The sequence below is a fragment of the Saccopteryx leptura genome, chromosome 2 (genome assembly GCF_036850995.1).
Source record: "Saccopteryx leptura isolate mSacLep1 chromosome 2, mSacLep1_pri_phased_curated, whole genome shotgun sequence".
Classification (NCBI taxonomy): domain Eukaryota; kingdom Metazoa; phylum Chordata; class Mammalia; order Chiroptera; family Emballonuridae; genus Saccopteryx; species Saccopteryx leptura.
Genome location: NC_089504.1, coordinates 345,167,353 through 345,190,428, shown reverse-complemented (window position 1 = coordinate 345,190,428; position 23,076 = coordinate 345,167,353). Strand labels below are relative to the sequence as shown.

The 23,076-nt window shown below is 54.0% G+C and overlaps 1 protein-coding gene across 7 annotated transcripts in view; it reads right to left on the bottom strand.

The window, feature by feature from the left end:
• The window catches only part of JUP (junction plakoglobin), a 24,812-nt gene extending 1,736 nt beyond the window's left edge, over nucleotides 1-23,076 (bottom strand). For 2 of the 7 annotated variants that reach the window (XM_066364180.1, XM_066364186.1), the window contains exons 1-12: nucleotides 22,921-23,076; nucleotides 11,521-11,736; nucleotides 9,656-9,915; nucleotides 9,178-9,416; nucleotides 8,245-8,446; nucleotides 7,082-7,226; nucleotides 6,870-6,973; nucleotides 5,363-5,701; nucleotides 2,192-2,347; nucleotides 1,871-1,990; nucleotides 1,062-1,212; nucleotides 834-955 (exon numbers count right to left, since the gene is read on the bottom strand). In XM_066364180.1, the coding sequence (XP_066220277.1) occupies nucleotides 834-955; nucleotides 1,062-1,212; nucleotides 1,871-1,990; nucleotides 2,192-2,347; nucleotides 5,363-5,701; nucleotides 6,870-6,973; nucleotides 7,082-7,226; nucleotides 8,245-8,446; nucleotides 9,178-9,416; nucleotides 9,656-9,915; nucleotides 11,521-11,728 (2,046 nt within the window). In that variant the 5' untranslated portion in view covers nucleotides 11,729-11,736; nucleotides 22,921-23,076. Of the gene's footprint in view, nucleotides 1-833; nucleotides 956-1,061; nucleotides 1,213-1,870; nucleotides 1,991-2,191; nucleotides 2,348-5,362; nucleotides 5,702-6,869; nucleotides 6,974-7,081; nucleotides 7,227-8,244; nucleotides 8,447-9,177; nucleotides 9,417-9,655; nucleotides 9,916-11,520; nucleotides 11,737-12,758; nucleotides 12,923-22,901 lie in introns of those variants that run through there. The other 5 variants (XM_066364181.1, XM_066364182.1, XM_066364183.1 and 2 more) reach the window with 5 other exon arrangements.

The following is a 23,076-nucleotide window of genomic DNA, read 5'->3' as shown; positions in this document are numbered from 1 at the left end:
CAGCACCCTGATGAGCTCCTCTCCTCAGGCACCTTCCCAGGGTGGAAGGCCCCACTCAGAGATGCCCACAGAACAAGAACAGCTAGCTTGGGGAGGGGCGTGGAGGGGTGAAGTCTCAAGAATGGGGCCAGGAGCTGCCCACCCAGGATCAGGACAGCCCGACAGCCTCCATGGAACTTTTGTACAAGTTAGAATAAGGCACTCCTGCCTCAACACCTTATATTAGGTTGGACAAAATTAAACCATCATTTTGGTAAATGTCAAAAACAGAGATATGCTTCAACCTACTCTTTCCATCTTCTAAGAATCGTCATAAATGATCTAATTATAAAATAAAAATCGGCCCTGGCCGGTTGGCTCAGTGGTAGAGCGTCGGCCTGGCGTGCAGGAGTCCCGGGTTTGATTCCCAGCCAGGGCACACAGGAGAAGCGCCCATCTGCTTCTCCACCCCTCCCCCTCTCCTTCCTCTCTGTCTCTCTCTTCCCCTCCTACAGCCAGGGCTCCACTGGAGTAAAGTTGGCCCGGGCGCTGAGGATGGCTCCATGGCCTCTGCCTCAGGCACTAGAATGGCTCTGGTTGCAACAGAGCAACAGCCCAGATGGGCAGAGCAGCGCCCCATGGTGGGCGTGCCGGGTGGATCCCAGTTGGGCACATGCGGGAGTCTGTCTGACTGCCTCCCCATTTCCAACCTCAGAAAAATACAAAAAATAAATAAGTAAATAAAATAAAAATCTATGAAGTTGCCAGGACAGTGGAAGCCCTCATAAAAGTGCTGTCCTTGTGGAGGGTGCAACTTGCACACCTTATGCTGCAGTCCAACCCAGGATACTCACGGCCTCCCAGGCAGCTGGGTCATGCTTGAAGAGGGAGTTGGTGAGCTCCACGGACACGCGCTTACGGTAATCTGGGTTCTTGTCCTCTGAGATGCGGAACAAGACAGCTGCAGCGTAGGTGGCTAAGCAGAGAGGAAAGGCCAAATTAGACACCTGCCTCCACCCCGGCTGGGGGCACAAAGCCCAGCCTGCTCCCTTGGCCCTTCGGCCCCCGGCACAGCCTCTCACCAGTCCCCTCATTGCGAGAATGAAGTAGCTCCATGAGGGGGGCCGAGGCTCCCTCTGCATCAATGGCGTCGGCTGCCTCCTTGTCCTGGGCCAGCTCGCACAGGACCCCGGCAGCCACACGCTGGATATTCTCCAACGATGAGTACAGGAGCTGGAGAGAGGGGGCGCAGGGTCGAGGTGAGGCAGGCAGCGGCGCCCTGCAGAGCCCTACCTGTCTCTGCCTCCCTTTCTGGGATTTAACTGAAGCTCATACTAGAAAGTGTAGAAAGCATATGACATGTATGAAGAAGAAACAGGAAAGAAAGCCACCCACAATTCCCCACCCAGACAGACACAGCCTCTGTAAACACCATATTTCCACTGGATTTTTATTATAGTCATCTATATGTTCTATGGTTATCATCTGACATAGCAGAAAGCATTTTCTATATTATTAAAAAGCTTTTCCCAACCTGGAAATGTTTTATCTGAACATATGTACCCTGATTTATCAATGTCACCCCATTAAAATTAATAAATTTATTTTTATTGAATTTTTTTAAAAAAGTAAAAGAGGCATGGAAAGAATTTCTCTAATATGTATTCCCTGACATGCTGCTTAAAAATAAAAGATATGATGGTTTCAAAAAAAAAAAAAGCTTTTCCTAGAAATCTGAGTTTACACCGATACTCAAAAAAGAGAAGGCTACAAAGCAAAAACAATAACCATAACACATCAATCACCAAACCCATGGCTGCCAGCCTTCCCAGATCAGCAGTGGGGAAAGCAGGGTCGGGGCACCTCTCCTGCCCACCTGCCCCAGACTCACCTGCACAAACAGGGGGATGGTGTTGAGCCGGAAGATCTCCATGCGGTTCATGGGGTCCCGAGCGAGGATGTGCAGGGCTCCAGTGCAGCCCTCCACAATCTCCTCCATCCGCACGCCATCCTGCACGAGAGGAGCCATTGGGGCATGGCGACAGGTGGCCCTCAGACGTGGCCTCACACCCCCCGACATTCCTACAAACCTCGCTAGTCGCATCAGTTGCAACTTGCCTCCCTAAGAACACCCATGTGCCCATATATTCACACCAGGACAGACATCCCGACCCCCAGGGACGGCAGTCACAGGCACCACCAGCTCACTTACCGTGTAGGGCTGCTGCGTGCCTGCAGCCGCGTGGCGCTGGGTATCCTGATGGGCCTTGACCAGCAGCTGGACGAGGCGGGGAATGACCGCTGCCTCCTGCAGTGGGGCATGGTTGGCTGGGCACAGAGCCAGATTCCTGATCAGGCCAATGGTTGCCTGGCAAGAAAAGGGACAACAATCAGGGTCATTTTTGGTGTGTCTGGAGGCTCCCAACTTCCCAGTATCATCTCTTTCTGTCCTATCATCTCTCTATTCCCCAGGCTCGACCTAGACCTGCTAGAAGATCTCTAGAGAATGTGACCACCTCAGCCCGTGTTCCTTATTCCATGGGATCTGTGGGTTCTCATCTGGCTAACTCTAACAGCCTCTGCTAAAATGATACCCATTTCTAGAATATTCCAGTGGCCCCATGCCCTGACCCCTCACCCTTATCCCCCCTCTCACCCACCTCCTCCAGAGACAACATATTCTGATAGTTCTGAAACCCCGCTTATCAGGGAGTCCTTGTTATGACTGACTCCAAAACCTCTTCCTTTGGTGATGCTCATCTAATAATCAATCCCCGGTAGGGCAGAGGTCTCCTCCCCAGGGTCCCGATTCCCAGAAACCACTCTGACCTCCCAGGGTCCCTCAAGGTCTTTCTTGGGAAGCCATTTATCATCTCATTTGATTCTCAGAACAAGAAGCCGTAGGGCAGTGATAAAAATCACATGAGAGGTGAGGACGTAAGCAGAGGGTGGGTGAACGGCCAAGGTCACTTGTCAGGTCACTGTGTCAGGATGCAATCCCTTCCCCCACCTTGGCAGCAGGCACCCAGCCCAAGAAAGGGCCACGAGCTGCCCTTTTATTCTCACTGTGACTTTTTTTTTTCCTTTTTAGAGAGTGAGAAAGAGAGAGGGACAGACAGAAAGGGAGAGAGATGAGAAGCATCAACTTGTTGTGGCTCCTTAGTTGTTCATTGATTGCTTCTCATAACTGTCTGGACTGGGGTCCTCTAGCCTTGCTCAAGGCAGTGACTTTAGGCTCACAACAGTGACCTTGGGCTTTAAGCCACTGACCTTTGGGCTCAAGCCAGTGACCATGGGGTCATGTCTATGATTCCATGCTCAAGCCAGCAACCTTAGGGTTTCGACCCTGGGTCCTTGGTGTCTTAGATCAACACTCTATTCACTGTGTCACCACTTGGTCAGGCTGAATTTTTTTTTTTTAATTGATTTTAGAAAGGGTGGAAGGGAGAGAGGAAGAGAGAGACAGGAACACCAATCCATTCCTATATGTGCTATAATCAGGACTGAACCAGCAGCCTCTGCACTTTGGAACAACCAAACCATTCGGCCAGGGTTGATTTTTTTTAATGTATATAATAACCTTAGTCTTTTTTTTTTTTTTTTTTTGGACAGAGACAGAAAGATAGGACAAACAGACAGCAAGGGAGAAGATGAGAAGCATCATTCTTTGTCATACCACCTTAGTTATTAATAATTGCTTTCTCATGTGCCTTGACGGGGTGTGGGGGGGAACTACATCAGAGTGAGTGACCCCTTGCCCAAGCCAGCAACCTTGGGCTTCAAGCCACCAACCTTTGGGCTCAAGCCAGTGACCATGGGGTCATGTCTATGATCCCATGCTCAAGCCAGCTACCCTGCGCTCAAGCTAGTGATCTTGAGGTTTCGAACCTGAGTCCTCTGCGTCTCAGTCCGACACTCTAGCCACTGTACCACCGCCTGGTCTGGCCCCTTAGAGTCATTCTTATCTGTACTGTTAAATTGTCTAAAAATGTAGCCAATGCCAGCTGGCTCTCCCAGGCACCATCTTAAGAAGACCCAGCCTCTTCATACCCTAGACTCCCTATGGAAGATGCCAGGTGTTCCTCTAAATTCATCCTATCCTGTGTCTTTTTAGCATCACTCCTGAGTCTTAGCAGACATGTGACCCTCTGACACATGACACATTGCTAGCTTCCTAGTACCTAGATGTAGCCAAGTGACCATGTTCCAGGATATGGGCTAAAGGGACATGTCCCACTCCCCGGTCACTGCAAGCCTCCCATTTTTCTGGGGCTAGAATGCATCCGTGGAGATGATACAGCCCGCTCATTGGTGTGAGTACAGCTCTCTTGTTCAGACCCTCTAGCGTGAGAAGTGAGCTCCATGGGCCAGCAGCAATACCTAGGAGCTTGTTAAAAAAAAATGGCAGAGCCTGACCAGGCGGTGGCGCAGTGGATAGAGCGTCAGACTGGGATGCGGAAGACCCAGGTTCGAGACCCCGAGGTCGCCAGCTTGAGTGTGGGCTCATCTGGTTTGAGCAAAAATTCACCAGCTCGGACCCAAGGTCGCTGGCTCCAGCAAGGGGTTACTCGGTCTGCTGAAGGCCTGCGGTCAGGGCACATATGAGAAAGCAATCAATGAACAACTAAGGTGTCGCAATGCGCAACGAAAAAACTAATGATTGATGCTTCTCATCTCTCCGTTCCTGTCTGTCTGTCCCTGTCTATCCCTCACTCTGACTCTCTCTCTGTCTCTGTAAAAAAAAAAAAAAAAAAGCAGAATCTCACCAGCCCCTCCAAGGCCTCCAGAATCAGAACCTGCAGTTTATTTATTTATTTTTTAAGTGAGAGGAGGGGAGATAGACTCTCACATGCGATCCAACTGGGATCAACCGGCAACCCCGTCTGGGGCCGATGCTCAGACCAACCGAGCTATCCTCAGTGCTCGGGGTTGACACTCAAACGAATCAAGCCACTGGTTATGAGAGGAGAAGAGAGTGAGAAGGGAGCAAGTGACGGGGAGAGAAGCAGATGGTTGCTTTTTATGTGTGCCTTGACCAGGAATTGAACCCAGGACGTCCATATGCCAGGCCAACGCTCTATCCACTGAGACAACTGGCCAGGGCCAGAACCTGCAGTTTAGTGAGACAGCCCAAGGTGGTCATGGGCCTATTAAAGCTTTGAAGCTTTCCCCATGGAGATGATTGAGCTACAAGACAGAAAGGCTCTGAGTCTCAGGAGCAGAACTGCTGTGGAGGTCTAGACCACTTCATGAGAGAGGAATGAATTTCTATCTTATTTTAGGACCCCTCTGTTAGAGCAGCTTTGCCTATACCAATGCAGCACCTAATCCTGACTGCAGAGCGCTCCTTCCCGGCCTGCACCCACCATGGCAGCGGTCGTACCTTGACCAGTGGCCACTGGTTGGGCTGGTTGAGCAGCTTGACAATGGCTGGGATGCCATAGTTGAGACGCACGGAGTTCTGGGCCATCTCAGCCTCCGGGTGGCGGCTGGTGAGGTGGCGCAGGGCACAAACAGCAGGCTCCGTGATGTCGTCCTTGTCACCGGCACGCAGGATGGCATGGATGAGAGCCTCCACGCCACTGTTCTGCGTCACCAGTGTCTTGTTCTTGCTGTTGTTACACGTCAGGTTGGACAGAGTGCCTGTGGCACAGGTGAGGACATTGACGTCGTCGACACTCAGCTGGTTCACCAAAATCTTCAGCACATTCTCCAGTCCCTCCTGGGGGGGGGGGGAGGGAGGACAGAGATGAGGGAGAGAGACTCCCAATTGCTCCCACGTGCGTCCCAGGGGAGCAGGGGAATGAGATGGCCTGACAGGGTGGGAAACCCACTCGGCTGACACTTGGCCCTGCCTGTGTGCCAGGGAACCTTCATCCCTGTGATCCTGTTGATGCCTGTGAACGGGCAGAGCCTTCCCGTGTGGCTCAGAGAGGTTACGTGGCCTGCTCACGGACCCACAGCTAGTGAGCCGGATCTGAACCCAGGCCTGTCTCTGAGCTCCAAGCTCTTTTCTCCAGCCCCCCTGCTCCTCCTCTGCATCCTCAGACCCAGGCTGGGCCCCACACAGGTCGAGGGAGGCCCCCAGGAGGAAACTGAGGAGGAGGCCACATGCTTCAGTGGCGCAGCTGACCCATTTATACGTGCTTCTACCTTTCTTGGCCTTCACGGCTCCCCCTCAGTGACCCCCAAGGCCAAATCTGCTTTCACGGAAATGTCCCTAACCCAAAGGGTGCCATTTGGCCTTGTGGTAGAGGAGAAGAACCCCAGGCTCTGGGAACAGACAGTTCTGGGTTCACACCCCACGCCTGCCATTTCTTAGTTGTGACCAAGGGCCTTACTTAACTCCCTGAGTCTCTTTCTTCATTTCATCAACCCTGTCTCACACTACCTCCAAATGTTGAAAGGGGTAAACAAGATGATGTCCAAGGGTCCAGCATATGGCAAGTGCTCATTAAACAGCCTACTGATGGGGTCTCTTAGGAATGGTAGCCAGGTTAGAAGGAGGGACCAGGAGACCTGTCCTAAAACTGAATCTTTTCTTAAATTGTGCTGTTAGCCACTGAGGCCTCCAAGCTGTCTCCTAGCACCCTGCTGATCCCCACCCCAGGGTCTAGGTCAAAACTGTTTCCCTAGTACCTACCACCTGAAACCCAGCTTAGAAAATCAGCCCCCTTCATTGATTTCCTGTCCTGAATTCCTAACAGGGACTAGAGCCTCAAGCTAAATGGCTGAGGGTCTTTAGGATACTTCCAGCCCAGCTAGGACACAGCAAGATTTAGAGGCCTCAGGCCTCGCACGGTCAGACTCTCCGACAGGAGGCTGGGCATGCTAGGACAGGAGGTCAAGGGGGCTGAAGAGGCAGACCCAGGCTCGAACGTTTTCCTCACCTGCTTGGTGGCCACGTCTGAGAGGTTGCGCAGGGTCCAGAGGCAGTTCTGCACGAGGCGGGGGCTGTTGCTTGTCAGGTGTTTGCCCAGAGCCTGCATCCCACCTGGGGTGGGGGACAGGGGGACGTCAGCCACAGGGGAGGACAGCTAACTGAGCCTGGCCACCAGGCAGGGCCGCACCTTGGCCCTCCTACACAAGCCATAGTACTCACCGGCCTCCACAATGGCAGGCTTATTGCTGGGACACACCGACAGCACCTTGAGCACACGGCTGGTGGTCCAGAGCAGCTTCTCGTAAGTGTAGTTGCGCATGATCTGTACGAGGGCCTGCGGTCCTCCGTGGGCCAAGATGATGAGCTGTGGGCAGAGGGGGAGGATGAGTGTAAGTCAAGGAACATGACGATGCACAGAGAAGAAAAAGGGGGAAGAAAAATGGGGCTGACAGAGCGGCCACTATCAGCTTCAGCTAAAACCTGAATAGATTTTGTGACTATTAAATAAGCCAAGATCTTGAAAAAAGAATAATACACAATGCTGGCAAAGATGAGGTGATACTGTACTAACAAACATCACCATTGATGGCAATATAAATACAATCATTTTGAAAAGCAATCTGATAATCAGGGTAAAAGCCTAAAACTATTAAAAACCCTTAGCCCTGCTGATGAAAAACTTCCCATTCTTTGGGGAAAGCTGTGTGCCTAAAGATGTTTATTATAGCATGGCTTACAAAGGTAGGAAATCAGGAGCAATTCAGATGCCCTCTCTCAGAATAAAGTCTGGGGCATCCACTTAATGAAATGCTATTTGCTATTACAGACGATGATTTTGAGGGACAGACAATATAACAACAACCGCCACCAAAATTTTTTGATGTTATGTAGAAATCAGAAGCAGTTACACATTTGCTATGACTACAACTACATACAAACATGTCCACAGGATAGCGCCGGTAGGAACACACTGAGATAACAACTACATTGGCACAGTGGATGGGGGGTCGACCTGGAATGTTGAGGTCGCCGGTTCAGGACCCCGGGCTTGCCCAGTCAAGGCACATAATGGGAGTTGATGCTTCCTGCTCCTCCCCCCTTCTCTCTCTATCTCTCTGTCTCTATTCACTAAAATGAATAAATAAATAAAAATCATTTAAAAAAAAATAGAAAAAGAGATAACAACCATTGTGTGAGGATAATGAATTTTTTTCTTTTCCTTATCCTCAAAATAGTCAGTTAAATGATGAAACATGTATCATTGCCTGTACATAGATATTTAACCTAAAAATGGCCAGGAGGCAGCAGCCAGAGGCTGCAGCTAGACAGATGGTCATGTAATGGTCGTCTGTGGCACCTGGCTGGGGGTGAGGAGGGCCCACCTTGCTCTCCTGGTTGCCGTAGGCCAGGAGCTGCAGGCAGTCGGTGGTGATGGCCAGGAACTTGGGGTTGTTCTTGTTGAGCAGGGGCACCATCTTTTGCAGCCCGTCAGCCAGGCGCACTGCCATCTTGGCACCCTCCTGGTTGAGCAGCAGGTTGTGCAGCGTGGTGATGGCGTAGAATAGGACCGACTCCACAGGGGAGCTGGGATGGTGGGCATGAGGTTAGTGTGAGTTGGGTCCCAGGGGCCTGGCATAAATGTAGGCTACCTCCCCCAGAAAGCCACCTCCCCCAGGAAGCCACCGCCAGTACCAACAGCCCCAGGGAAATAGCTCTTTGTTAAAATCTCACTGTCCCTTGAGCCCAGCCCAGTTGTATGCACAGAGCACATAGCACCTCCCCTCTCCCCACTGGGACCATGACACCTTCTGCTCCTAGGCTCCCAGTCTGGTGCTGAGCAGAGTCCCCCTGATACCCTACCATGTTGAGTAACTACCATATAGGAGGCCACAGGCTAGAGAGGCCCTATAAGGAGCTCAAAAGGAATTAGGATCAATATCTACTCTCAAGGAATTCGCCGCCTGGTAAGGGGATGAGGAAAGAGACCAATCACATTGCAAGGCCAGAAAGATAAAGGTAGCAAGAGGGCATGCTGTTCTCTACTTCAGAATACTCTTCCCTTCATCTCTAACAGCCAAACTCCACTGATCCATCAGCCCTGCCATTAGTCAATAGCTTCTCAGAGATATGAAAATCTCAGACACACCTCTGCCCTAGTCTATGTTGTGGTCTCATAACTAAGCTGCTTGGTACATAAGCAGCTAAGCATAAAGACTGGGCGTGGTTCTGCACCTGGCACATAGTAGGTGCTCAATATATGTTGTATGGAAGCCCAGGGAAGGGAGGAAGAAGAAAGAGGGAGTAGGGGTGGGTACCTGAGCATGCGAACCAGGGCGGGGATGCCACCCGACTTAAAGATGGCGAGCAGCCCTTCACGGTGGTGGGAGAGGTTGTGCAGGATGCTGGTGGTGCAGCGGGCCGTGTCCAGGTCACTGGTGTTCTGCATGGTTCGCACAACAGCTGCCACCAGCTGGGGCGAGCCCATCAGTGCCCGTCGCGACGCCTCCTTCTTCGACAGCTGATTCACAATCATGGCTGCCTTAGTCACCACCACCTGGGGACGTGGAGGGAAGGATGAAAGGGAGCAGACTGCCAGGTCCAGCTGCCCCTGTGAGAAGTAGGTGACCAGGAGACCCTGTTGCAAAGCTCAGAGGAACCCAGGTCAGACTCTTCCTGAAGATGGCAGTCTGGTTCAGTGACTGCCCTCTACCCCAGGCAGGGCTCTCTCCTGTGGATGCCTGACATCTGTCTCCCTTCCCTGTCTGCCCCACCCCAGCTACACCCCTCACGGACCGGGTCCTCATCGTTGAGCAGTTTGGTGAGCTCAGGGAGGGCCCGGGTGGCCAGCTCAGCATCATCCTGGTAGTTGATGAGATGCACAATGGCCGACTTGAGCAGCTGGGACGGCTCAGCCAGCCGCTGCAGGTTGGTAGTCTGTCCCTCCACCTGGGTGGCCAGCAGCAGCGAGCTGTCCTCCCCTGTCATGCCAGGACACATGGCCTCCCGCACTCGCTTGGCTCTGGCCGTTGTGGACATCTGGTACTCCAGGTCACCTAGGGACCAACGGACAGAGACTGAGCTGCAGGAGGCAGGCAAAGGGAACCTGGGAGCCGGGCAGGCTGTACAAACTGCCCATCTGGACCCTCTGGGCTGTCTCCCAACCGGACCAGAAGCCCGGCATACCACCTATAGTTCTGCCTCTTCCCAGTGACCTTGACCTTGGGGAAGTCACCATCATCTCTGTTATGTCATCTATAAAATGAGGCATCACCTGTTCTGTCCCCTGCAAGGAATTCTTATGAGAATTAAATGAGATAATAGTTGTGAACTGCTCTGAAAAAAAGGATTCATGTGTCTGGTACATCTCACTACAAAAATAAAAAAAAAAGTTAGTGATTATTTTTTATTTTCAGGGGAGAGCACAAATGCAGTCCCCCACTACCACAAATTATGCAGATGAGTTTCCCATATTTGGAGAAATCTCAGAGAGTGATTATTATTATTATTAATAGGAATATCTAACATATTTATTATGTACCTAGAATTGTTTTTCTTATATTTTCTCACTTAATCTTACATCAAGCCTACAAGATAAGTACTATTATTATTTCCACTCAACAGATGGAAAAACTGAGGCCCAGAGAGGTTACAAGAACCCAAGCTAGGATCTGAACTCCAGAGCTCAAACCCCAACTTTACGTCCCTCCCTTAGCAACCTGGTTGTTACCAGGTAAAGGTCAGATGAGACAACCTGGTTCTCTTCAACCCTGAAATTTCATTATTCTAATTATACCCTCATCACCCCCAAAGGAGGCAACTCTCCTATTATACGGACCAGCAAATTGAGGCTCAGAGGCAGTAGACATCTAGTGTCATACAGCAGATCAGAGGGAAAGTCAGAACAGTGGGTTTCAGAAAAAAGGATGTGGGTTCTTAGCTCAGGCTATAGGCTCCACCTCCTGAGTGGACCTGGGAGTTGCACAAATAGGAGCCCAGGCTTCCCAGGCGGCCCCGTCCTGGCCAGCATCCCAACGCCTCAGGGAGAGGGAGGCAAAGTTTCTACCCTCCAATTAACCGGGGAGGAGACATCCACATAGCTTTCTCACCTGAATGCTGGTGGGGCATCCCTCTCCCTAAGCCTCAGAACTGGCTTGGTCACTTCACCACCTGGTCTTGGCCCATTTCCATGTCAGCATGCATTTCCATGTCAGCATGTTCCACACACTGGCCTTGGCTCCTCCCCACCCCCCACCAGGAGCCCTGCTGCACATCCTCTACCAGACTGGGGCTCCCTGAGGGCTGGAGCTCTGCCTCCCCATCAAACTTGAAAGTCGTAGAACAAAAGGACTATGAATTTTCAGTCTATGGGTTCCCTGAGGGCCATAGTGACCAATATAGTGACGCTTCCTGGTCTCCTCATCAGACTATAAATTCCCCGGAAGGGGAGGAATGTGCCTCTTCCTTCAGACTGGTGGGCAGGGTCTATGCCACCCTCCATTCTAGAGGAACACAAAAAGAATTGTCTCCTTCCCAGACGAGGGCATCCTGAAGCAGCTGTGCCTCCCCCCTCAGAATGGGAGACCCCTAAAGTCTGCCTCCTTTTACAGCCTGGTTTTCTGCGGGATTATTTCCCCGGAAGAGTCCCCGGGGCTCCCTACCTTGGCTCTGAGGCCCGCCCTGCGTGTAGGTAGTGGTCTTCTTGAGCGTGTACTGGCGCCCGCAGGCGTCCTCCTCCTCCATGATGCCCTTGCTGCTGACGGAGGGCACGCCGGTGTTGGCGCCCGAGTGGATGCCTGAATCGTAGGTATATGTCTGTTGCCACTCTGTCACCTTGATGGGCTGTTCGATCAGATTCATCACCTCCATGGTGGCTGCTGGGGACACAGAGAAGGGGCAGAAAATCAGCTGGCCCCATCAGGGCAATCCCAGGGACCGGCCCAGGCCCTGGCTTCCTCGGGCCCTGCTCTTGACCCCTTACTCCCACTGCAAACCAGAGGGTCCCAGTGAAGGGCACCAGGCCCAGGGAGGGGTCTCCACATGTGAGTCCTGGGCTTGCATCTCTGACCTCCTGCCAGGGTGGGGTGAACCCCATGGGGGGCTAGAGCAATAAAAACCTAGATGCCCCCACCCAGCCCTGGGCTCCTTCACCTTACTGACCCTTCCCAACATTCCCAGAGCGGAAAGCACTCTGGGCCTCCAGCAGACCCACCCCCATCCTTGTGGCTCCCTGGGAAAGGCTGCTGGAGGTGAGGTAGCTGCACCAGAAACCGGTTGGTTGGACAAGGAAGCAGTCAGACAGGTTTCTCTGGGAAGCTGGGGAGGCTGCTGGAAGCAGTCAGAGGCGCCCAAGGGTCCCTCAGGACCTCACTCTTCTGCAGATGGGGCAGGATCACAAGTAGCCCCAGAGGCCCAGGGCCCAAGCCCACCTACAAGTCTGAATCCCACCAACATTTTCACACTAGCCACATACTACCAGAGCAATGTACCTGTCCGCTGAGCCTCAGTGTCCCCATCTGTAAAATGGAAGAGCACCACCTCTCTAGCAGGTTGTTGTAAGGACTATAGTTCTAAAGGACCCAGCATGGTGCCTGGCTCACAGTAGGTACGGATGTGGGTGACAGTGGCGTGTATCAGCATTGCCTCTCCCCTACAGGTGTCTGCCCACCTCCTGGCCTCCTCTTACCCAAGCTAGGGACAAGGACTGAGGCAGGCCTCTGGGTGGTCACTGCCATTCTTGCGCCCCTCTCTCTCTCTGCAGAGACTTGGGCCACTTAGGGTTAGAAGAGTTGGGCCCTACTCTACCAGGGAGGTGAATTCCCACCGGCGTCTGGCTCCCAACCTTGGGAGCCCCGGCACCAGGGAAGGGCAAGGGAAGCTGTGCCCCAGTGAGGCCGACCTGGCGCCAGACCTGTCCCCACTGCGCCATCCTCACAAGCGGGTTTTGAAGCACATGCTCTGTTTCTTCATTCACAGATGTGGAAACTGAGGCTCCACCAGGTGAGGCGGCACAGCAGAGCCAGGGCCGGGCACAGGCACGAGTGACACCCAAGTCTGCAGTCTCTGCAGAGTGAGTGTGGCTTCAGACAGCAGGCAGAGCCCAGGCGGGCCCACCCTGGAGGCTGGGCAGCACCCAGCACCTCAAACCCACTGTCCTGGCGGACCGGTGAGAACAAGGGTGGGGTGGCTGCTGCCAACTGGCCCCACCCCACGAACAAAGATCACCAGGGATATGTCTTCCCGGAAAGGCCTGGCTGCTGGCGGTGCCACCCTGAAGTTGGAAAGGATGACAAATGGTCCTTCAGGTCTCACTGCCTTTTATGGTGTCACCTGGCTCCTCCCCTGCCCCTGAGCACACCTGGAACAGGCAGAGGCAGGAGTCAGACTAGCTCCCAGCGCCTCCTTGCCTCCTTCCCCGCCTCCTGGGCAGGTCACCGAGTGACTCAGAGTTTCGGGCTGATAAACAGAAGCAGGCCCAGGACACCAGACAGCCGCCAGATGTGCCAGCTGCTCCCCAGTCAGTGACCCAGTGTGGCTCTTTCAGGAGGAGTCCCCCCTCACCACCACCACACTGCCCAGCCCTCACTCCTGCCTTCTCTGGGAGTTTGGGAGGAGTTGGGAGGAGCGAGCCTGTCACAGAACCAGCAAGCATGGGGAGAAGGGGAAACTGCATCAGGAAATAAGCTCCATTAACCCTCTAAATGCTGCTTGGCCAGGAGGAGGGTTGAGCTGACACCCGGAGGCTGAGCCTCCGTCAAATCCACTCAGGACAAACTGGACACTTCCAAAGAGATCAGTAAAAACACCCCAAAATCGCAGTAGGAGGAAGCCCGCCTGCCCTTAGCAGAGACAGCTGCCTACTCTTGACACTTTGAGTCAGAGGCTCACAGGCCTCACCCAGAATCTCAGGGTTCGTCCCCTCTCCTGCCTGGGTGTCCAAAGGGACCACCAAGGTCAAGGCTGGCCACAGGACGGGTAATTCCTCAGCAGGTCCCTCTCCACCCCACCAGCCCAGGGGGACAACAGAGGCCTCACAGAGGTCAGAGATCCCTGGGGGAGGGAGTACCTGCCTGCTTTTACTATCAAATGAATCTCCTTCCCACCAACCAATGCTGGCAGGCATTTTATTATTCTCAATTTCTTTTTTTTGTTGATTGATTTTAGAGAGACAGAGGAAGATGGAGAGAGAGAGAGAGAGAGAGAGAGAGAGGCATTCACTTGGTGTTTCACTTAGTTGTACATCCACTGTGCATCTGGGGATTGAACCTGCAACCTTGGTGCTTCGGGATGATGTTCTAGCCGGCCAGGGCTATTCCTGGTTTCTAGTTGAGGAAACTGAAGCTCTACATTGAGGAAATGGGGGCGTTCTGCTCAAACCCAGGTCTGCCTCACTGCAGACCAGCCTCTACCCACTAAGCAGGCTGCTCTTCTGGTTCCTGACAGGGAATCCAGGGAAAGAGAGCCCCCTGGGGTAGAGGAGCGAGGACTAGACACCTAGCTGCAGAGGAGAGTGGGGAGTGGAGGGGCAGGTGGGACTTGGGTGGAGCTGAGCCCCCTCACCAATGAGAGAAGCAGCAGGTGAGGCCGAGGGTGCTTGCAGCTGGAGGCAGAGCACAGGCTGGGCAATCAGGAGGCCCAGGGTCCGGTCCCAGCTCCACCACAAGCTTGCTGAGTATTCTTGGACTATTGTTTTTCCTCTCTGTGCTTCATCTCCAGAAGAGTGGCCCAGGTGATCTGAGAGGAGTGTTGATCTCTAAGATTTTAGGACTAAGGCACCAGGATTTCCATGACAGACAAGAGAAGGCTGAGGATGGGCAGCACTGGAAAGCAGCTCAGAGAGGACACACACCAGAACTCATCCTGAGTCAGGATCACAGGGAGAGCTATTCCTGCAACAGGAAGTCTAGAAAGACGTCAGACCTCAGGCAGGACTGCCGACCCAGCCGCACCTTCCTCCCCACAACCAGGGAAATTCTCCCACAAGAAACAAAAAGTGCTGTTTACGCAGTTCCCAGGGTGGAGGGGGCCACACCCAGTTTGGTCTCATCCCTCTCCACCCTGGACCTGCAGCGAGACCTGCCACAGCCCCTGGACAGAGCCAGGGTGGAAGCAGGCGAGACAGACGCGGGCCCTGCCCATGTGCCCCGGACACAGATGGGCAGGGCCAGACACAGGGCAGTTTTCAGTGTTGAATGGGGGGCCTTCTTTTTAGCAGCACATTCTATTCTTGGAATCACAGGAGGAAGAAGTCAGCTCAGAGATCATAGGGTGGGGTGGGGGCAATGCCAGGGACAGGAAGAGAGAAGACAGGGCGCTGGAGAGGAACCTTCCCCCACCGGTTCACACTGGGGAGGAAGCTGCGAGGAAGCAATGAGGCTGTTCTGGGATGCTCTGCCCACCGTTCCTGCTTCCTCCTCGGCATGGCCAACCCAGCAGGCTTGCACTGGGCACACTAACTCCACGACTGTCCTGGCAGAGTGTGGACCAGCCCTGACATTAAAAATAACTCCCACCAGAGCTACATCAGGCTGCTGCCCCTGCCAGCACCCCTGTCAGTGACGGGCACAGCTGGGCTGGGCTGCAAGATGCCAAGTGTCAGTAAGACACCTGGAAACGGGACTGATCAGGAACATCGCATTAGGGGACTAGAAGAGCAGGCTGAGCTGTCCCCCCACCCCGCCCAGGTTCCCGGGGCCAGAGGCCAGCGCCCTTTGCAGACTCAAATCATGGACCCAGATAGTGACAGAAAAGGGAGCTGTCGGCAGAGTGGGCGAGCATGGGAGTCAGGCAAGGGGCTTCAGCTCACTGGCTGTGCACCCTTGGGCATGGCACTCCATGTCCCTATACCTCATACTCCTGACCTATTAAGTGGAGACGATCATGTCGCTGTCTTCCTCAGATGGCTGAGGACCAAACACAACTGTGACTGAGAAGCCCTCTACGGTCCAGGAAGACCCAGGCAAGCATACTTCTGTTAAAGAAGCAAAGAAATGGGGCCCTGGCCGATTGGCTCAGTGGTAGAGCGTCGGCCTAGCGTGCAGGAGTCCCAGGTTCGATTACTGGCCAGGGCACACAGGAGAAGCGCCCATCTGCTTCTCCACCCCTCCCCCCTCTCCTTCCTCTCTGTCTCTCTCTTCCCCTCCCACAGCCAAGGCTCCATTGGAGCAAAGATGGCCTGGGCGCTGAGGATGGCTCTATGGCCTCTGCCTCAGGCTCTAGAATGGCTCTGGTTGCAACAGAGCAATGCCCCAGATGGGCAGAGCATCGCCCCCTGGTGGGCATGCCGGGTGGATCCCAGTCGGGCGCATGCAGGAGTCTGTCTGACTGCCTCCTCGTTTCCAACTTCAGAAAAATACAAAAAAAAAAAAAAAAAAAAAAAAAAAAAAGCAAAGAAATGGCAGAGGAGGAGGTCAGCAGCCAGCCTACTCTTGACCCAGGACCTTGGGTCGTCTGATGAGGATTAGGGGGATGTTGCCTCTTAGGACCAGGCCAGAGTCCTGGGGTGGGGTGGGGTGGGGTGGGGTGGGGCACGCAGGGAAAGTGTTATGTCCAGGTCCTGGGAGGGGAGGCCAGGTGCAGACACTGTGCTGTCCCCTCCCCAGTCGCATGTGCTGCCTTCCGTGGCCAGGGCAGTCAGGCCAGTCAGGCATGGACATTCCCCACATAGCAGCCCCAGGGGAGAGGCGGGCTCAGCAGGGTCACCAGCCTCCAACCCTCCCCACTCTGGCTCTGGCTCCAGCTGAGATCTGGCCAGCAGTACCAATGAAAACAGACTCTAGGAAAGAACAGAGACAAATATGACTGCTTCCCTTGAGAGCCCTGTCTCCCCCACCAGGCCGGGGCTTCCCAACCAGGCCTCTCCCCTCAGACTGGCAGCTCCAGGAGGAAACCCCCAGCAGTCCCAGTGTTCCCTGCAGGCTACAGTCTCCCCCAGCAGACTCGTCACTCCAAGTGGGCAGAAACTGGAGCGGGTGCTAGGTATGGCCAGGGCCCCGGGGACAGGAGAAGACAGAAGCCCATCCGGAGCTCCTGGAGCAAAACCCTCATTTCCTTTCTGGAGGACACCCAAGCAGTGGCCAGAGGACCGGCTGGGCGGGGGAGGCTGGGGTCAGGCCGCCCCAGCTGCTGTTTGTTTTCTTCCTCTGGGCTCCTTCCCAAAGCCAACAAACCCGGGTGGGAAAATGAAGGGACTTGGAGGAGAGGGAAATGCCAGGCCAGGTGGCTTGACCTGCGGACCTCCGGGCTCCCCTGGAGAGTGCTTCAGCTGGTGCTCCCTTCCCTGCTGGTGGCAGCTGTGTGCGCAAAATCCCAAGCTGGCAGAGGACCCCAGCCAGGACTCCTAGGAGTGAAAAAACACTTCACCCAGCCTCAGAAAACAACAGCAAAGGGCTAACACGTCCGTGATGAATCTCAATACACAAGTGCTTGCTGCCCCCTCACTCCACCCACTCCCACCCACCCAAGGGGTTTGGGTGGCCCGATGACCTCAGGTATGATTCACTGGGTTTTTAGCTACAAAGATGGCTGCCCAGTCCTCTTCTGAGAGCACAGGGAAGACCCCACTGTTCGTTCCCTGTTCAGCATTTGCTGGAGAAAATGAGAATTTGGGCAAATGTTTGCTTAAAATTTGGCACTGGGCCCTGGCCGGTTGTCTCAGTGGTAGAGCGTCAGCCTGGCGTGCGGAAGTCCTGGGTTCAATTCCCGGCCGTGGCACACAGGAGAAGCGCCCATCTTCTTCTCTACCCCTCCCCCTCTCCTTCCTCTCTGTCTCTCTCTTCCCCTCCCGCAGCCAAGGTTCCATTGGAGCAAAGTTGGCCCGGGCGCTGAGGATGGCTCTGTGGCCTCTGCCTCAGGCGCTAGAGTGGCTCTGGTGGCAACAGAGCGACGCCCCGGATGGGCAGAGCGTCGCCCCCTGGTGGGCATGCCGGGTGGATCCCGGTCGGGCGCATGCAGGAGTCTGTCTGACTGCCTCCTGTTTCCAGCTTCAGAAAAATACAAAAAAGAAAAAAAAATGTTTAAAATTTGGTACTGTGTACAGAGCAGAGCGTGAGATCATCAAGGTTGAGACTATGGAACAAGAAGATGCTAAGAAAGGAGAACGGGGAGAAATAGTCACAGTAATTGCTTCAATGGAGGAGGATTTTTTTTCTTCCCTAGTAAACTTTTCTAATTTTCCAATTGTTTTTTATAATGAGCAGATAGATAGTAATGTTTCACTCAAGAGGGAGGGGAGTCCAATCTCCTCCTCACCTCCAAACAAGAAGTATATTCACTGCCCAGCCCCATCCCAACTCTCCCCTCTGGCTGCCTCTCCTTAGAGATAAGAATCCACAAGACTCCACTGTCTCCAGTGAGGAAAGAAAGCAGATCTGTTAACCCACACTTTGCAGGTCACAGAAAACTGAGCTTCCTGACCTAGGGGCCCTCAAAGGCTGAGGTGTCCACAGGCTGAGCAAATGGGAATGGTCAGTGAACTTTCTCTTCAGGACTGGCCAAGAAGTTGCTGGAAACTGGGGCAGTACATGCCCCCTAGAGCTTTACCAGATTCAACCATGTCCCAAGAGAGAGGCCTCGTGGTCTCACTTGCAGGGACACAAACCCTGATGACCTGCCCCAGCCACACTTCTCTTTCTCTATACAGGGAGGACTGGGCCAGCTGGTGGCTCATGAACACCCACCTGCCCCTTGCATGGTCAGGTCTCTTTTCTCCCAAAAGACCTGAGACCAAGAATAATACCCCAGGGACCCCAAAAGACCTCAGATTCATCCTGGTCAGGACTGCTGCCAGCCCTCCCTCCTGGGGCAGGACGGTTCTCCTCGGCTCACAGGGGTGGGGCTCCGCTTCATCCTCTTCAGAGAAGATTCTACTCTGAGCCTCCATGTCTCCCTCTTATCCGTCAACTCAAGATCTCATCCCTAATACACAGAAGTCCTTCCTCCTGTCTAGCCTCATCCCTTCCATAAGAGCATCAATCCTAATTGCTCTTGTGTCCTTGGGGGGTGATGAAATACTCCAAGCCCCTCACCCTCTTTATAGCTAACAGCCACGACTGAGTTCCTTCTCTCTCCCTCTCTGTCACATCAAGCCCCTTCAGCCTTCTCTTCTCCAGCCTCCGTAATCCCCATGCGTGAGGCCCCTCCTGCCCTCAAGGGGTCCAGAAGTCCAGTGCAGATGGGCTCAGATAGAGGCCCCTATTTCCTAGGTTCATTCTGGTGGCAGGTGCCCAGGTGGCAGAGGTACCAGAGCTGGGCATATCTAAGAGGACAGTGACACCAGCTCCTCCTTCAAGGACCCCAGACATCAATAAACAGAAAGACCCTCCCAGCAGCCAAAAACCCTTACTGCAGCTCCCCAGTCTCCTGGGCTCCAAAGCAGAGAGGATGGTCAGCTCCACGCCCCAAAGCAGCCTGGCAGTACTGCCCAGTCCAGTCCAGTGGGACGTTGGCCCAGTCCTAAATCTGACTCTAGTTTCTCTCCATTCTCCAGGGAGCAGGCCCCCCTTTATCTTGGCAGAGGCCCAACCCCAGCAAAGCAGTCAACTCCCGCTTCCTATACAGGGACAAGCCCAGAACAGCCATGGTTCCAGCCAGAAGGCAGCAGAAGCTTCTACCCCTGCCCTCCTTTCCCCACCCCCAACCTCCTCCACACATCCACCACAGACCTTAGCCTTGGGGAGAGGCCCCCCACCCCAGGAATTAAAAACCAAGCCACGGGGGAGGTTTCAGAGGGCTGGAGGCTAGGACATGAGTCACCCCCACTGACAAACCTGCCCCCACCTTCACCACCCACACATACCTTCCTGGGCCCGTTTTTTTTTTTTTTTTTTTTTTAACAGAGACAGAGAGAGAGTCAGAGAGAGGGATAGACAGGGACAGACAGACAGGGACAGAGAGATGAGAAGCATCAATCATTAGTTTTTCGTTGCACATTGCAAGACCTTAGTTGTTCATTGATTGCTTTCTCATATGTGCTTTGACCGAGGGCCTTCAGCAGACTGAGTAACCCCTTGCTCGAGCCAGCGACCTTGGGTCCAAGTGGTGAACTTTTGCTCAAACTAGATGAGCCCGCGCTCAAGCTGGCGACCTCGGGGTCTTGAACCTCGGTCTTCTGCTTCCCAATCCAACGCTCTATCCACTGCACCACCACCCGGTCAGGCTCCTGGGCCCTTCTGATGTCTCTCCTCCCCAAACTCCCTGAGCAAAGGCTCCCAAAAAGGAGTGGCAGAAAAACTCTACCCAGAGCCACAGTCAGGTGATACAGCAGGATGGGCACTGGCCAGAGGACCAAACGCCAGTCTTGGCTCTGCGAGTCTCACTGTGCAACCTTGGGCAAGTTACTTAACTTCCCCGAGTTCCAATTTCCTCACCAGTAGAATGGGGTAATGATACCTGCCTCTAGGGACAGTCCTAAGGATTAAGTGAGAATAGTTCATGAAAGTGCTTGGTATTTGTAGAGAACTCCCTTATGTTACCATTTATCCAGTCTTCCTTGGCATAATATCTATTATTATTCCCATTTTTATCAAGGAGGTCACTGAGGCTCAGAGAGGTAAAGTGACTTGACCAAGGAAGGTAATCAGTGACAGAGCTAGGATTCAAACTCAGTCCAAACTCAAATCCCTATGCTCAGGACTGCCTCACTATAACAACTCTTCAAATAAACAGCCCTTCTGTTGACAAGTGTATCACCCCATGTCATCCTAAAGTGGCTCCTCTCCTCATCCCTCCCAGGCCGGGGAGTGGACCAATCATGAGTACCTCCCCCATGGCCTCCAGAAGGGAGGTGGGCATCAGCCCCAGCCCTGCATTCTCAGAGCCTCAGCCTGGCAGCCCAAAGAGAGGCTCCAAAGGGAATGGGGTGGAGCTGGGGGTGGGGAGGGGAAAAAGATTCGTCACCCAGTTAGACCTCTAGGGCTCAATCTAGCAAGAAATGACTAATTGGATCCTACCTCCCCGCTTCCCTCCACTTCCATCCAGTAAGTAGCCAGTTTTCACCAGGCACCTCCTAACAATCCTTCCTCAGTATTATCTTGTCATCACAGCCACAAACCAGATTAGGTAAACTAATCATTTAACCAATGTAATTACAATGCTTCCCCTCCTCCACTTAGGCAGTGAGAAGAGGGAAAACAGGTTATTTTGGCCCAAATTCCATGCCCCCATGGCTCCCCACAGGTACACCAACCACTAGAGCAGAAGTGGGATTGGGAGAATGCCTGATCCCTGGGGGTGAGGGACACTCCATGGGGGTCTGACCCCACCCCCACTCTCCCACTCCAAACACAAACAAGGTGGCAGTCTCCCCGAGTGAGTCAGGACAAGCAGCCCTGATTCCCTCCAAGCCTCTCTTCACCTTAGGACTGAGGGAAAACTGGCTCTTATATTCCCCCTCTGTTCCCCAAGGAGGCTGGGCTCCAAGTTCCTGCCAAAAGACCACACTTCAGATTTTTTTAGAAACCAGTTCTGGAAGCTTGGTGGAGATCCCCAACTCTGGCCAGGGAAGGACTCTCAAAAAATTGGGAGTGGGGGAGGCGCTAATGTAGCTCTGCCTGAAAAACCTTACTTGCAGGAGCCTTTCTTCTGTACCCTGTTCCCCATCAAACTCTCTCAGGAAAGGGGGTCTGTGGGGAAAGGACAGCAAAAGCCTCCAGAAGGAATGCGCCTTCAAAATCCAGAAATGAAATGGAAATCAAGCCCCATTGCTCTGCGTTTTTTGGCCTCAATTACCAGCCAGCTAAATAACGTGGGGAACGGGATAGAAAAAGAAAAAAAAAAAAAAAGACCAAAAGAGTCGCTTCCCCTACATTCGTCATTTGGCCCGGTCCTGCCCCACCCCCATTCCTGGGGAGGGGGCAGAGCTTGGCCAAGAGCCACTAGCGCAGGCCTCAAGTGAGGGGGTGTGGTGGTCCCCGGAGGCAGGAAGAGAAGGAAGAAGCTGCTTCCCCTTCGGCCCACCCCACCCCCACCTCAGGCTCCAGGGGCCCAGCAAACAGGATGGAGGTGGAGGCTGGGAGAATAGGGTCAGAACGCAAGCACTGGCTCTGGACCAGCCTGGCCAACTGGGGGATGGGGCTTTGCTCCAAGAAGGACCCCATAAACTTGAGATAAGCCCTGGATGAGGAGGCAGGAAAATCCCGAGAAAACGGTGCCGTGAATACTACTCCTGGAAAGTTTGCTTTGGGTAATTTTTTTACAATAAGATGTTAGAGAAAGGGGTAGTCCTGTTCCCATATCAACATTCTGGAAGCCACAGCTATTGGAAACTGGGCCATTGAATTCTTCAACCATGCACGTCCCCTCTGCCCAGACCCCAGTCCGAGCTACGGGTGCCAGACACCGGCTGAGCGCACAGCCAGCCCTTCAGAAGTCCCACTGTCATCCCACCCCATCTCCACTGGTGAGCCCTATCCCGGCACCCACCGTGGAGGAAGGAGGCGCCGCAGGTACAACGCCAATGAGGCTCCGGGTGCTGGAGGACAGGGCCTTTGGACTATGTGTGCTCACCTGCTAGGCAGGTGGGGCCCGTGTCGCTGGGAAAATGTGCGTTCGGCCCCCACAGTTGGGAAAGCCGGGCGCAGACAATAGGGCCCCACCCAGGCCTGGGGGAGTAGAGAAGGAGGGAAAGCAAGGATGACGCGTGAGATGGGGTGAAGGTGGCCCCAAAGAGACCAGTGGCAGCAAGTTTCCCAAAATGTAAATTCCTAACGAGAGTGAGCCCTGGGACGCCGGCGGAGCAGGTCAAAGTCTCCCCCGCAAGAGTCAGGCGAGAGTCAGGGACGCGGCGTCGGGTGAATTCCGCGGGCCCCGGGGAAGGCGCAATTCTGGAGGCACCTGCCCTTACCACTTCCCGCACTTCTTAGATGCCCGGTTCACCGAACCCGCTAGCGCTCCGGTCCCCTTATAAGGTCGCCGCGCCCAGAACCCCGGCGCGCCCCCTGCTGCCGGTGCAGGGTGACGCTCTCTGGCTCCCGCCCTCACCTGCGCTGAGACGGAGGGTTCGGCCTCTCCGCCACTCGCCGCCCTACCCTCGCCCCAGCGATACCTGCCGCGATCGTCCGCACCTACGTATGGAGCCTAGCCGGGCTGGGTTCGGGTCGGGTCGGGTCGGGATGGGAGCCCGCGCGGGCAGCGAACTGAGCTCGGCGCACTCGGGCGGCGGCTGCTCCGGACTCTGGCCAAGGCAGCAACTCTGTAACTGAACAAAAGGCGAAGGGACC